The sequence below is a fragment of the Pristiophorus japonicus genome, chromosome 16 (assembly GCF_044704955.1).
Source record: "Pristiophorus japonicus isolate sPriJap1 chromosome 16, sPriJap1.hap1, whole genome shotgun sequence".
Lineage (NCBI taxonomy): Eukaryota > Metazoa > Chordata > Chondrichthyes > Pristiophoridae > Pristiophorus > Pristiophorus japonicus.
In genome coordinates, this window is record NC_091992.1 from 21241346 (window position 1) to 21253551 (window position 12206).

Consider the following 12206-nt stretch of genomic DNA (forward strand, 5'->3'; position numbering starts at 1 on the left):
AACTGCCACTCCCACTCCAATCCCCAGACCAGCTTGTGAAGAGGCCCAAGCCGGCCTTCCACATTACCGCCTGTCACCCCCCATCAAGAAATGCGCATTACCTGAGATGTTCAAAAGAATAAGCTTGGTACCAACCCGAGAAAAGCTACGCCACCATCTGCGGGCAGGGGTGGAACCAACAAGTCCAAACGTAGCGGGCGGTCTTGGAATAAGGTGGAGGAGAGATGGGTGCAGCCTTTCTTTGTTGCTGCTGTTGTTGTTATTATTATTGTTGTTACTGTTGTAACTGTTCTCAAATTAAATGTTTTTTTGTAAGTTATGTAAATTTACAAGTTTAAAAGTTTGTAAGTGATCTTAACTGAAAACTTTAAAGTTTGATACAAGAATATTTTTATTGAAGTTAAGTTAAGTAAGATCAAGTGTTTGTTAAACTTTTGAATAAAATATATTTTAAATTATAACTGAATCATTTCCATTATTTGTTCCATTAACACAACACAACATTACGGAACAGGTCCAAACAGTAAACATGGTCTATTAGGAATAGTTGCCGCTGAGCCTTCAGGCAGCAAAGCGTTTATGGATGAGCTGTTGGCGCAAGGCTCGAGCAGTCGTTAAAGGGGTCACGACGGCCCGCCCTCCTCCGCCGTCGTGCTCCGGGTTCAGGTAGTTGCATGGTTTCCTCGTCCTCCTCCTTCTGCTCGTCATCTGCATCTTCCTCCTCATCAGCAGCCACCCTCACCTCAGGTGGGTCTTCTACTACCAGCTGCTGCCGCCTCGTGTTGGCTAAGTTGTGCAGCAGACAACAGTGAACTGAACGACAATCTCAGGGGAGTTTTGCAAGTAGCCTCCGGATTGGTCCAGGCATCGGAAAAGCCGTTTCAAGATGCCAATGATCCTCTCTATTATGCTGCGCGGTGCAATGTGCGACATGTTGAATTTCTGGTCAGATTCCGTCCGGGCTACGCATAGGGGCATCATGAGCCAGGTGGCGAGGCTGTACCGTTTGTCTCCCAGCAGCCAGCTGTGCCCTTCTGGCTGCTGCTGAAACATGGCGCTCTCGTGTAGGATGAACGCATCATGGGTGCTCCCAGGGTATCTCGCATCAACTGATATGATGCGATGCATACATGCGAGCTGCACATTAACGGAGTGGAAGCCTTTTCTGTTCCTGTACATCTCGGAATCCTCCAAAAGGTACTCGCAAGGCGATATGGGTACAATCAATGCAGCCCTGTACCTTTGGGAAGCCAGCAATCCTGGAGAAGCCCACAGCCCTGTCACGCATTGCCTGCGCGGTCATGGGGAACTTTATGTAGTCATTCCTCCGGGCATGTAGTGCAGCAGTCACCTGCCAAATGCAGATATGTGTTGCATGTTGAGAAATGGTGCACACATCCCCAGTTGTGGCCTGGAATGATCCAGATGCATAGAATGAAAGTGCAGCTGTAACCTTCACTTCAACTGACAAAGCAGTCCTCCTGACATTTCTAGGTTGCAGGTCTGCTTTTACTAAGTCACATTTCTCGGTTACAACTTCTTTGCAGAAACATATCCTTCTCACACAGTCTGCATCACTCAGGTGCAGGTATGAACGCCTGTCTCAATATACCCGATGTCGGTAAGGCCTCCTGCCCATCAGCCTGCTCCACTATTCAATAAGATCATGGCTGATCTGATCATGGACTCAGCTCCACTTCCTCGCCCGTTCCCCTCCCCTTATCATTTAAGAAACTGTCTATTTCTGTCTTAAATTTATTCAATGCCCCAGCTTCCACAGCTCTCTAAGGCAGCGAATTCCACAGATTTACAACCCTCTGAGAGAAGAAATTTCTTCTCATCTCAGTTTTAAATTGGCAACCCCTTATTCTAAGATCATGTCCTCCAGTTCTAGTCTCCCCCATCAGTGGAAACATCCTCTCTGCATCCACCTTGTCAAGCCCCCTCATAATCTTATATGTTTCGATAAGATTACCTCACATTCTTCTGAATTCCAATGAGTAGAGGCTCAACCTACTCAATCTTTCCTCATAAGTCAACACCCTCATCTCCGGAATCAACCTAGTGAACCTTTTCTGAACTGCCTCCAAAGCAAGTATATCCTTTCGTAAATATGAAAACCAAAACTGCACGCAGTATTCCAGGTGTGGCCTCACCAATATCCTGTATAACTGTAGCAAGACGTCCCTGCTTTTATATTCCATCCCCTTTGCAATAAAGGCTAAGATTCCATTGGCCTTCCTGATCACTTGCTGTACCTGCAGACTATCCTTTTGTGTTTCATGCACAAGTACCCCCAGGTCCCGCTGTACTGCAACACTTTGCAATCTTTCTCCATTTAAATAATAACTTGCTCTTTGATTTTTTTCTGCCAAAGTGCATAACCTCACACTTTCCAACATTATACTCCCATCTGCCAAATTTTTGCACACTCACTTAGCCTGTCTATGTCCTTTTGCAGATTTTTTGTGTCCTCCTCACACATTGCTTTTCCTCCCATCTTTGCATCATCAGCAAACTTGGCTACGTTACACTCCGTCCCTTCTTCCAAGTCATTAATATAGATTGTAAATAGTTGGGGTCCCAGCACTGATCCCCACTAGTTACTGGTTGCCAACCAGAGAATGAACCATTTATCCCGACTCTCTGTTCTCTGTTAGTTAGCCAATCCTCTATCCATGCTAATATATTACCCCCAACCCCATGAACTTTTATCTTGTGCAGTAACCTTTTATGTGGCACCTTGTCAAATGCTTTCTGGAAGTCCAAATACACCACATCCACTGGTTCCCCTTTATCCACCCTGTTCGTTACATCCTCAAAAAATTCCAGCACATTTGTCAAAAATGACTTCCCCTTCATAAATCACTGCTGACTCTGCCTGACGGAATTTTGCTTTTCCAAATGTCCTGCTACTGCTTTTTTAATAATGGACTCCAACATTTTCCCAACCACAGATGTTAGGCTAAGTGGGCTATAGTGTCCAGAAGGTTTTTTGGGAGAGGTCACATACACCGTTCTAGGAAAAATGTAAGTTGACCAAACTTGCATAAATGTGAAAAACTGGCGCAGACATCAGGTCACGCCCCTCATGACGCAAAAAGAAACTAACCAAAAAAAATTGGAACTAACTGAGTTACGCTGGCGCTCAATCTTTGGGGAAACTTGGATATTTTAATTTAGGCCCAAAAAAGCAGCGCGCACCAAACAAACGGCACAGATAACTGGGGAAAATTGAGCCCTTAAATTCTACAGTGTTTGCTCAAATTGACATGAGCAAGGCTCTCCAGATGGCCTAATAGGTAAAGGCACTGTTCAGCATAACAACAACAACTTGTATTTATATAGCACCTTTAACATAGTAAAACGTCCCAAGGCACTTCACAGGAGTGTTTAAAAACAAAACAAATTAATTTGACACCGAGCCACATAAGGAGAAATTAGGGCAGATGAGCAAAAGCTTAGTCAGAGGTAGGTTTTAAGGAGTTTCTTAAAGGAGGAAAGAGAAGTAGAGAGGCAGAGAGGTTTAGGCAGGGAGTTCCAGAGCTTGGGGCCTAGGCAACAGAAGATACGGCCACCAATGGTTGAGCGATTATAATCAGGGGTGCTCACGAGTGCAGAATTTGAGGAGCGCAGACATCTCGGGGCGGTTGTGAGGCTGAAAGAGATTACAGAGATAGGGAGGGGCGAGGCCATGGAGGGATTTGTAAATAAGGACGAGAATTTTGAAATCGAGGTGTTAGAAACATAGAAACATAGAAAATAGGTGCAGGAGTAGGCCATTCGGCCCTTCTAGCCTGCACCGCCATTCAATGAGTTCATGGCTGAACATGCAACTTCAGTACCCCATTCCTGCTTTCTCGCCATACCCCTTGATCCCCCTAGTAGTAAGGACTTCATCTAACTCTTTTTTGAATATATTTAGTGAATTGGCCTCAACAACTTTCTGTGGTAGAGAATTCCACAGGTTCACCACTCTCTGGGTGAAGAAGTTTCTCCTCATCTCGGTCCTAAATGGCTTACCCCTTATCCTTAGACTGTGACCCCTGGTTCTGGACTTCCCCAACATTGGGAACATTCTTCCTGCATCTAACCTGTCTGAACCCATCAGAATTTTAAACGTTTCCAAGAGGTCGCCTCTCATTCTTCTGAACTCCAGTGAATACAAGCCCAGTTGATCCAGTCTTTCTTGATAGGTCAGTCCCGCCATCCCGGGAATCAGTCTGGTGAACCTTCGCTGCACTCCCTCAATAGCAAGAATGTCCTTCCTCAGGTTAGGAGACCAAAACTGTACACAATACTCCAGGTGTGGCCTCACCAAGGCCCTGTACAACTGTAGCAACACCTCCCTGCCCCTGAACTCAAATCCCCTCGCTATGAAGGCCAACATGCCATTTGCTTTCTTAACCGCCTGCTGTACCTGCATGCCAACCTTCAATGACTGATGTACCATGACACCCAGGTCTCGTTGCACCTCCCCTTTTCCTAATCTGTCACCATTCAGATAATAGTCTGTCTCTCTGTTTTTACCACCAAAGTGGATAATCTCACATTTATCCACATTATACTTCATCTGCCATGCATTTGCCCACTCACCTAACCTATCCAAGTCGCTCTGCAGCCTCATAGCATCCTCCTCGCAGCTCACACTGCCACCCAACTTAGTGTCATCCGCAAATTTGGAGATACTACATTTAATCCCCTCGTCTAAATCGTACAGTGTAAACAGCTGAGGCCCCAACACAGAACCTTGCGGTACCCCACTAGTCACTGCCTGTCATTCTGAAAAGTACCCATTTACTTCTACTCTTTGCTTCCTATCTGACAACCAGTTCTCAATCCATGTCAGCACACTACCCCCAATCCCATGTGCTTTAACTTTGCACATTAATCTCTTGTGTGGGACCTTGTCGAAAGCCTTCTGAAAGTCCAAATATACCACATCAACTGGTTCTCCCTTGTCCACTCAACTGGAAACATCCTCAAAAAATTCCAGAAGATTTGTCAAGCATGATTTCCCTTTGACAAATCCATGCTGACTTGAACCTATCATGTCACCTCTTTCCAAATGCGCTGCTATGACATCCTTAATAATTGATTCCATCATTTTACCCACTACCGATGTCAGGCTGACCGGTCTGTAATTCCCTGTTTTCTCTCTCTCTCCTTTTTTAAAAAGTGGGGTTACATTGGCTACCCTCCACTCGATAGGAACTGATCCAGAGTCAATGGAATGCTGGAAAATGACTGTCAATGCATCCGCTATTTCCAAGGCCACCTCCTTAAGTACTCTGGGATGCAGTCCATCAGGCCCTGGGGATTTATCGGCCTTCAATCCCATCAATTTCCCCAACACAATTTCCCGACTAATAAGGATTTCCCTCAGTTCCTCCCCCTTACTAGACCCTCTGACCCCTTCTATATCCGGAAGGTTGTTTGTGTCCTCCTTAGTGAATACTGAACCATTTCTGCCATTTCTTTGTTCCCCGTTATGACTTCCCCTGATTCTGACTGCAGGGGACCTACGTTTGTCTTTACTAACCTTTACTAAGTATTGCTTAACCTTAACACGCAACTGTACAGATTGGAAGATTCCAGGTTTGATTCCTGATCTGTACTAAGCTAGCTGCACGTAGCAATTGGGGCATTACAATTGGCCTCAGTGTACCTGGACTAGGGAGGGGAAAATCAGGCAGGGTTTCCATTCTTGATTGCTGTTCGGTGGCCCCTGTTAAAAAGCAAATATATGTAGACATTGGTTGAGAACAGGTTTGGGACCTGAAGTTTAGGTTCACAACGCGAGCAATGTGCAGTTGGGTGAGTGCTGGAGAGCTGATAGTGCCCGTGCAACTGCACTCATGAAAGAGTCAGTGCCTTGAAAGCAGAAGAGTTTTTAAGCAGCTAAAAAAGCGGTTTGATAAAGTAAATAAGGAGAAACTGTTTCCTCTAGGAAGAGGGTCAGTAACCAGAGCACACATATTTAAGGTAATTGGCAAAACCAGAGGTGAGATGAGAGGATTGTTTTTTATGCAGCGAGTTATGATGATCAGGAATGCACTGCCTGAAATGGTGGTGGAAGCAGATTCAATAGTCACTTTCAAAAGGAAATTGTATATGCTATGCTCGTAATAAAGGATGAAACTGAGTACTGTGTACAATGAGCAAGTGTGACCTTAGCTTCTTTAATAAGACTCCAGAGTGCAGGTACCTCGTGGGTGGCCTGCTTATATACCGTGCTCCCAAGGGATGCTGGGATCCCTTGGGACTCCAACAGGTAGGCCCTCTGGTGGTAGTGTAATACAGGTTACAAGGGGTTAAATACATAACAGTACTTATATATATATACTTGAAAAAGTAAAAATCTGCAGTGCTATGGGGAAATAGCAGGGGAGGGAGACTAATTGGAAAGCTCTTTCAAAGAGCCACCAAAGGCAGGATGAGCCAAATAGACTCCTTCTGTGGTGTGTGATTCTAGCTCTGCAATCAATGAATTGTCTTTACAAAACGCATTAATTAGGTCTTTAGACTGAGATGTATGTAATAGTGTGATCAATCGCGAGCTGGTGCAGGAAGGCGACGACAGTGAAGAGGGCAACTGGATTGGACGTCACCATAACCCAGGTCGGTGATTGGAGCGTGGGCAGGTACGGCAGGAGCGGCGAGGTCATGGCTCAGGAGTGGTGAGAGATTGCAGAGCGATGTGATCGGGGCCCAGGAGAGGCGTGAGTTCGGGGCCCAGAAGAGGCGAGGGCCCAGGGGCAGCACAGGCCAGCCCACACTGTGATACGTGTACGCAGTCGGTCTGTGCAGCAGAGCTGGTCTTCAGTCGTCTTGGTTAACCCTTGCCACTGGACCAAGACCTGGCTCTGTCAAGCCCACATGGTGGCTGGTGTGCAACGGCCACCACACGTTAAAAAAATCCTCCCGCAGGCATCTTTCACCCTTTAATATGCAGTTTGGGATCTGGAATATCAGGTCCTTTATGAAACACCTGTAAACTCACTGAACACATCCCTTTCTGGCGTGGAAGCAAGTCATCCTCGATTCGAGGGACCGCCTAAGAAGCAGAGTGTGATCAATGGTGTCATCCGGTTGTCATGACAACACCAATCCTATCAGTCCATGAAGACTTTTCTACTTCAATTAAGTAAAATTGCAAAGGCTGTTGCATTTGCACAACTGGTCTTTAGCCGAATACTTGAAGCAGTTGTCCAATCAACTTCGAATCATATAGGACAGAATGACGCCATTCGGCCAGTCGTGTCTGTGCCAGCTCTGTGAACTTAGCCGGATTCAAACATTCTCATTGCTGCAACAGGCCCCCTTTAAAAATAAATAATTAGATAATAGAAGCCTTTTACTTTCCATATTAGAGTTCCATTTAGAGGCTTCTCACATAACTATTGATTGACGTGTGCCAACGGCCCCAGCGTTTATCTATGATGACAAAGTGGCTACTGGAATGTATTTTACAAGGAGCGTGACTGCAGTTAAGTTTTGAAGTTTTTCTTGGCAGCTTCGTGTCGTGGCTGCGATATGGACCCGGCGCTCTTTGAGGTGCCCAGAGGCTACACCGTGGTGGGCAGCAACCGGGATTCCCTGAGGGAGGAGGATGACGACCTCCTGCAGTTTGCTATTCAGCAGAGTTTGCTCGAAGCAGGCACTGAATATGATCAGGTAAGGAAAGGAAAGGGCTGCCCTCTGGTGCTGGGGATTAGAACTGCATGCGAAGCGCTCGCAGATTTTTTTTAATGCATCGGGCTAGAAATTCGCCGGGTTGGCACTAACGGGCCTCCCGCCCGAGCGCTGCACTGTCAGCGCCTGCCGCGAACTTCAGTGAAGGTTTAGCGGCGGCGCTGACAGTCTGCACGGCGCTCGCTAGCGCCGCCCACTCAGTGACATCACCGAGTGTGCAATAGCGCCACAGCGCTGCGTTTGCTAAATTCAGTCTTTTGCCTGCGGTAGCGCCCGCGCTGAGACCGTTAGGGGAAGCCAGTCGTCCCAGCAACGATCCCGGGGCGATATTGTTCAGAGTGCAAGGTAAGTGCTAAAATCTCACTTTTTCAACTTTGATTTATTTGTTGCAGTAGTGGGGAAGTGTGGGTGAGGTTTATTGAAATTTTCAGCAGGACTTTTTCTTTCATCTTTAGGTGCTCGGCACCAAAAATTGAATAGGCCTCCTGCACTATCGCTCCGTTAACGCCCGAAGAGCAGTGTGGAACGCCTCTCTTAGCACTCCACTCTCCTCTTGGGGCGAAGCAACTGAATATCCCACTTTGAGGCAGTAGACCGGCGCCCGGCGCTAAAGGTAGCTCCCCGTGCCGTCACCACTTCAAAGCAGGCGGCAACAAATTTCTAGCCCTGAATATCAAAAAAGAAAGCAAGCTTTCATATGTCTTCTGGGACTAAGACTTAAAGCTTCAGATGTGCAATAATAATAAATTATGTAAAGAATGATGAAAATCTGGACGTGATTACAAGAAGAGTAATCTAATTGAACAATTCAACTGATGTTATAAGACTGGAGCTTGAGCAGTTAGTAACTGTTATCTAAATCCCCAAATGAGGTTATAGTCTTGAAATTACCTCCTGCTACTGCGAAAGCTGGTATTGTATACTATTTCAATTGTAGATGAGAGTTTATTCTGCATCTGGTTGCTTCTTGTGCTGACAGCTGGCGTCAGTGTGAATGACAATTCCCCAGGGGCTCAATATTCTTGATGTGCAGTGACATTCATAGAAGAGGATTGAAAGCTGGGATCTTATTACTGCACAATTACTGGAATTGATTACTTGGAAAATAATGTTACGTCCAGGATATTCTGTAGATATGATAAGGCACTATATAAATGCAATTTTCTTTCTTTCGGTCTACAATACAGTATGATTAGGTCTTCTCATTTTTGAGTTCATTTATTTCTGAATCCAGATCAAAAAGAAATTCATTATGAGCTTATTTTAGGCCAAAAGGTTCATAATTAGAAAGTATGACAATTTTGGAAGAAACAAATTACTGCAACAAATTACAGGAGCACAATAATAAACGTACAGAATCGGCATATAATTGGCAAATGAAGTTCAACACAGATAAATGTGAGGTATTACATTTTGGTAGGAAGAATAGGGAGGTCACTTATTACTTGGAGGGTGAGAGTCGAGGTGAGGTATTTTGGAGTACAAATACACAAATCGCTAAAGGTTGCGACACAGGTTAGCAAGGCCGTTAAAAAAACAAACCAAGCACTCGGGTTTATTTCTAGGAGGTATATAATTGAAAAATAGGGAAGTTATGCTAAACCTGTATTGATAATGTGTACAGTTCTGGCCGCCATATTATAAAAAGGCTATAGAGGACTGGAAACGGGCAAGAGAAGTTTTACAAGGCTGATACCAGAAATGTGAGGGCATACATATCAGGAAAGGATGAACAGGCTGGGTTTCTTTTCTCTTGAAAAAAAAAGGCTGAGGGGTGACCTAATAAAGGTCTTTAAAATTCAGACAGGTTTTGATAGAGTGGATAGAAAGAGAATGTTTCCACTTGTGGGGAAGAGTATAACTAGAGGCCACCAATATAAGATAGTCACCAAGAAATTCAACAGGGAATTCAGAAGAAACATCTTTATCCAAAGAGTGGTGAGAATGTGGAACCCGCTACCACAGGGAGTGGTTGAAGCGAATAGTATCGATGCATTTAAGGGGAGACTAGACAAGCGTATAAGGGAGAAGGAAATAGAGGGTTATGCTGACAGATTTAGATGAGGAAAGACGGGAGGAGGCTCGAGTGGAGCATAAACGCCGGCATGGACTGGTTGGGCCCAACGGCCTGTTTCTGTGCCACATATCCTGTGTAATCCTATATAAATAGAATACTTGGGCCGGGAATTTCAGTCGGTGCTAGCGCCGCTCTGCAAACATACCTTCGCCAGCCCGAATCAATAAATAAATGCTCACAGTTGTCTTCACAAGGCGGCGGTAGATTGGAGGCGGGAGCTTGAGGTGTGTCGTGAGGCCTATAAAGGCCCAGCAGCTGCAAGAGGCGGCGGGAGATTGGAGGCGGGAGCTCGAGGTGCGTGGTGAGGCCTATAAAGGCCCAGTGGCTGCGAGAGGTGGTGGTAGATCGGAGGCGGGAGCTCGAGGTGCGTGGTGAGGCCTATAAAGGCCCAGCGGCTGCGAGAGGCGGCGGGAGATCGGAGGCGGGAGCTCGAGGTGCGTGGTGAGGCCTATAAAGGCCCAGCAGCTGCGAGAGGCGGCGGTAGATCGGAGGCGGGAGCTCGAGGTGTGTCGTGAGGCCTATAAAGGCCCAGCGGCTGCGAGAGGCGGCGGTAGATCGGAGGCGGGAGCTCGAGGTGTGTCGTGAGGCCTATAAAGGCCCAGCGGCTCCGAGAGGCGGAGGGAGATCGGAGGCGGGAGCTCGAGGTGCGTGGTGAGGCCTATAAAGGCCCAGCGGCTGCGAGAGGCGGCGGCAGATTGGAGGCGGGAGCTCGCGGTGCGTGGTGAGGCCTATAAAGGCCCAGCAGCTGCGAGAGGCGGCAGTAGATTGGAGGCGGGAGCTCGAGGTGCGTGGTGAGGCCGATAAAGGCCCAGCGGCTGCGAGAGGCGGCGGGAGATCGGAGGCAGGAGCTCGAGGTGCGTGGTGAGGCCTATAAAGGCCCAGCGGCTGCGAGAGGCAGCGGCAGATCGGAGGCGGGAGCTCGAGGTGCGTGGTGAGGCCTATAAAGGCCCAGCTTGTACAGCTCCAGCCGGGAGAAAAAGCAAAAAAAAGTAGAAAGAAATCAAAAGGTGACATCACAGCCAAAGGGGTAAGTGATTGGCTGGTGATTGGTGAGTAGCTTTTCTTTTTCTTTTTTATATCAGTAAGTAACCTGTTAACATTGTTGTTACCAATTTAAATGAATCTAAGGGTTAAGTCATGGCAGGAGAGCTCGGACACGTGATATGCTCCTGTACCATGTGGGATCTCAGGGACACTTCCGGTGTCCCTGACGACTACGTGTTCGGGAAGTGTATCCGCCTCCAGCTTCTGACAGACCGCGTTGCGGCCCTGGAGCTGAGGGTGGATTCACTCTGGAGCATCCACGATGCTGAGAATGACGTGAGTAGCACGTTTAGTGAGTTGGTCTTACCACAGGTGAAGGGTCCACAGCCAGATAGGGAATAGAAGACCAGCAGGAAGAGCAGTGCAAGGAAGGTAGTGCAGGGGTCCCCTGCGGTCACCCCCTGCAAAACAGATACACCGCTTTGAGTACTGTTGAGGGGGATGACTCATCAGGGGTGGGCAGCAGCAGCCAAGTTCATGGCACCGTGGCTGGCTCTGTTGCACAGGAGGGCAGGAAAAAGAGTGGGAGAGCGATAGTGATAGGGGATTCAATTGTAAGGGGAATAGATAGGCGTTTCTGCGGCCGCAACCGAGACTCCAGGATGGTATATTGCCTCCCTGGTGCAAGGATCAAGGATGTCTTGGAGTGGGTGCAGGACATTCTGAAAAGGGAGGGAGAACAGCCAGTTGTCGTGGTGCACATTGGTACCAACAATATAGGCAAAAAAAGGGATGAGGTCCTACGAGACGAATTTAAGGAGCTAGGAGCTAAATTAAAAAGTAGGACCTCAAAAGTAGTAATCTCGGGATTGCTACCAGTGCCACATGCTAGTCAGAGTAGGAATCGCAGGATAGTGCAGATGAATACGTGGCTTGAGCAGTGGTGCAGCAGGGAGGGATTCAAATTTCTGGGGCATTGGAACCGGTTCTGGGGGAGGTGGGACTAGTACAAACTGGACGGTCTGCACCTGGGCAGGACCGGAACCAATGTCCTAGGGGGAGTGTTTGCTAGTGCTGTTGGGGAGGAGTTAAACTAATATGGCAGGGGGATGGGAACCAATGCAGGGAGACAGAGGGAAACAAAATGGAGACAGAAGCAAAAGACAGAAAGGAGATGAGTAAAAGTGGAGGGCAGAGAAACCCAAGGCAAAAAACAAAAAGGGCCAATGTACAGCAAAATTTTAAAGGGTCAAAGTGTAATAAAAAGGCAAGCCTGAAAGCTCAGTGCCTCAATGCGAGGAGTATTTGGAACCCAGGAGAGGGCTCTGAGCTAGTTAGAGTGGGTGAGAGCGCAGATCAACAGGACCCCAAGGAAGAATGCAAAAGGCAGGAGACAACAGAGCAGAGTAGCATTGGGGTAAGTGTAAACCACAAGGTGATAGGAAGGGAC

At 47.2% G+C, this 12206-nt stretch overlaps 1 protein-coding gene across 1 annotated transcript in view; it reads left to right on the forward strand.

Annotated features, from left to right (window-relative positions):
• The window catches only part of ankrd13b (ankyrin repeat domain 13B), a 408867-nt gene that overhangs the window by 376925 nt on the left and 19736 nt on the right, over nucleotides 1–12206 (forward strand). The window contains exon 13 of the mRNA XM_070858078.1: nucleotides 7517–7677. Within this exon, the coding sequence (XP_070714179.1) occupies nucleotides 7517–7677 (161 nt within the window). The remainder of the gene's footprint in view (nucleotides 1–7516; nucleotides 7678–12206) is intronic.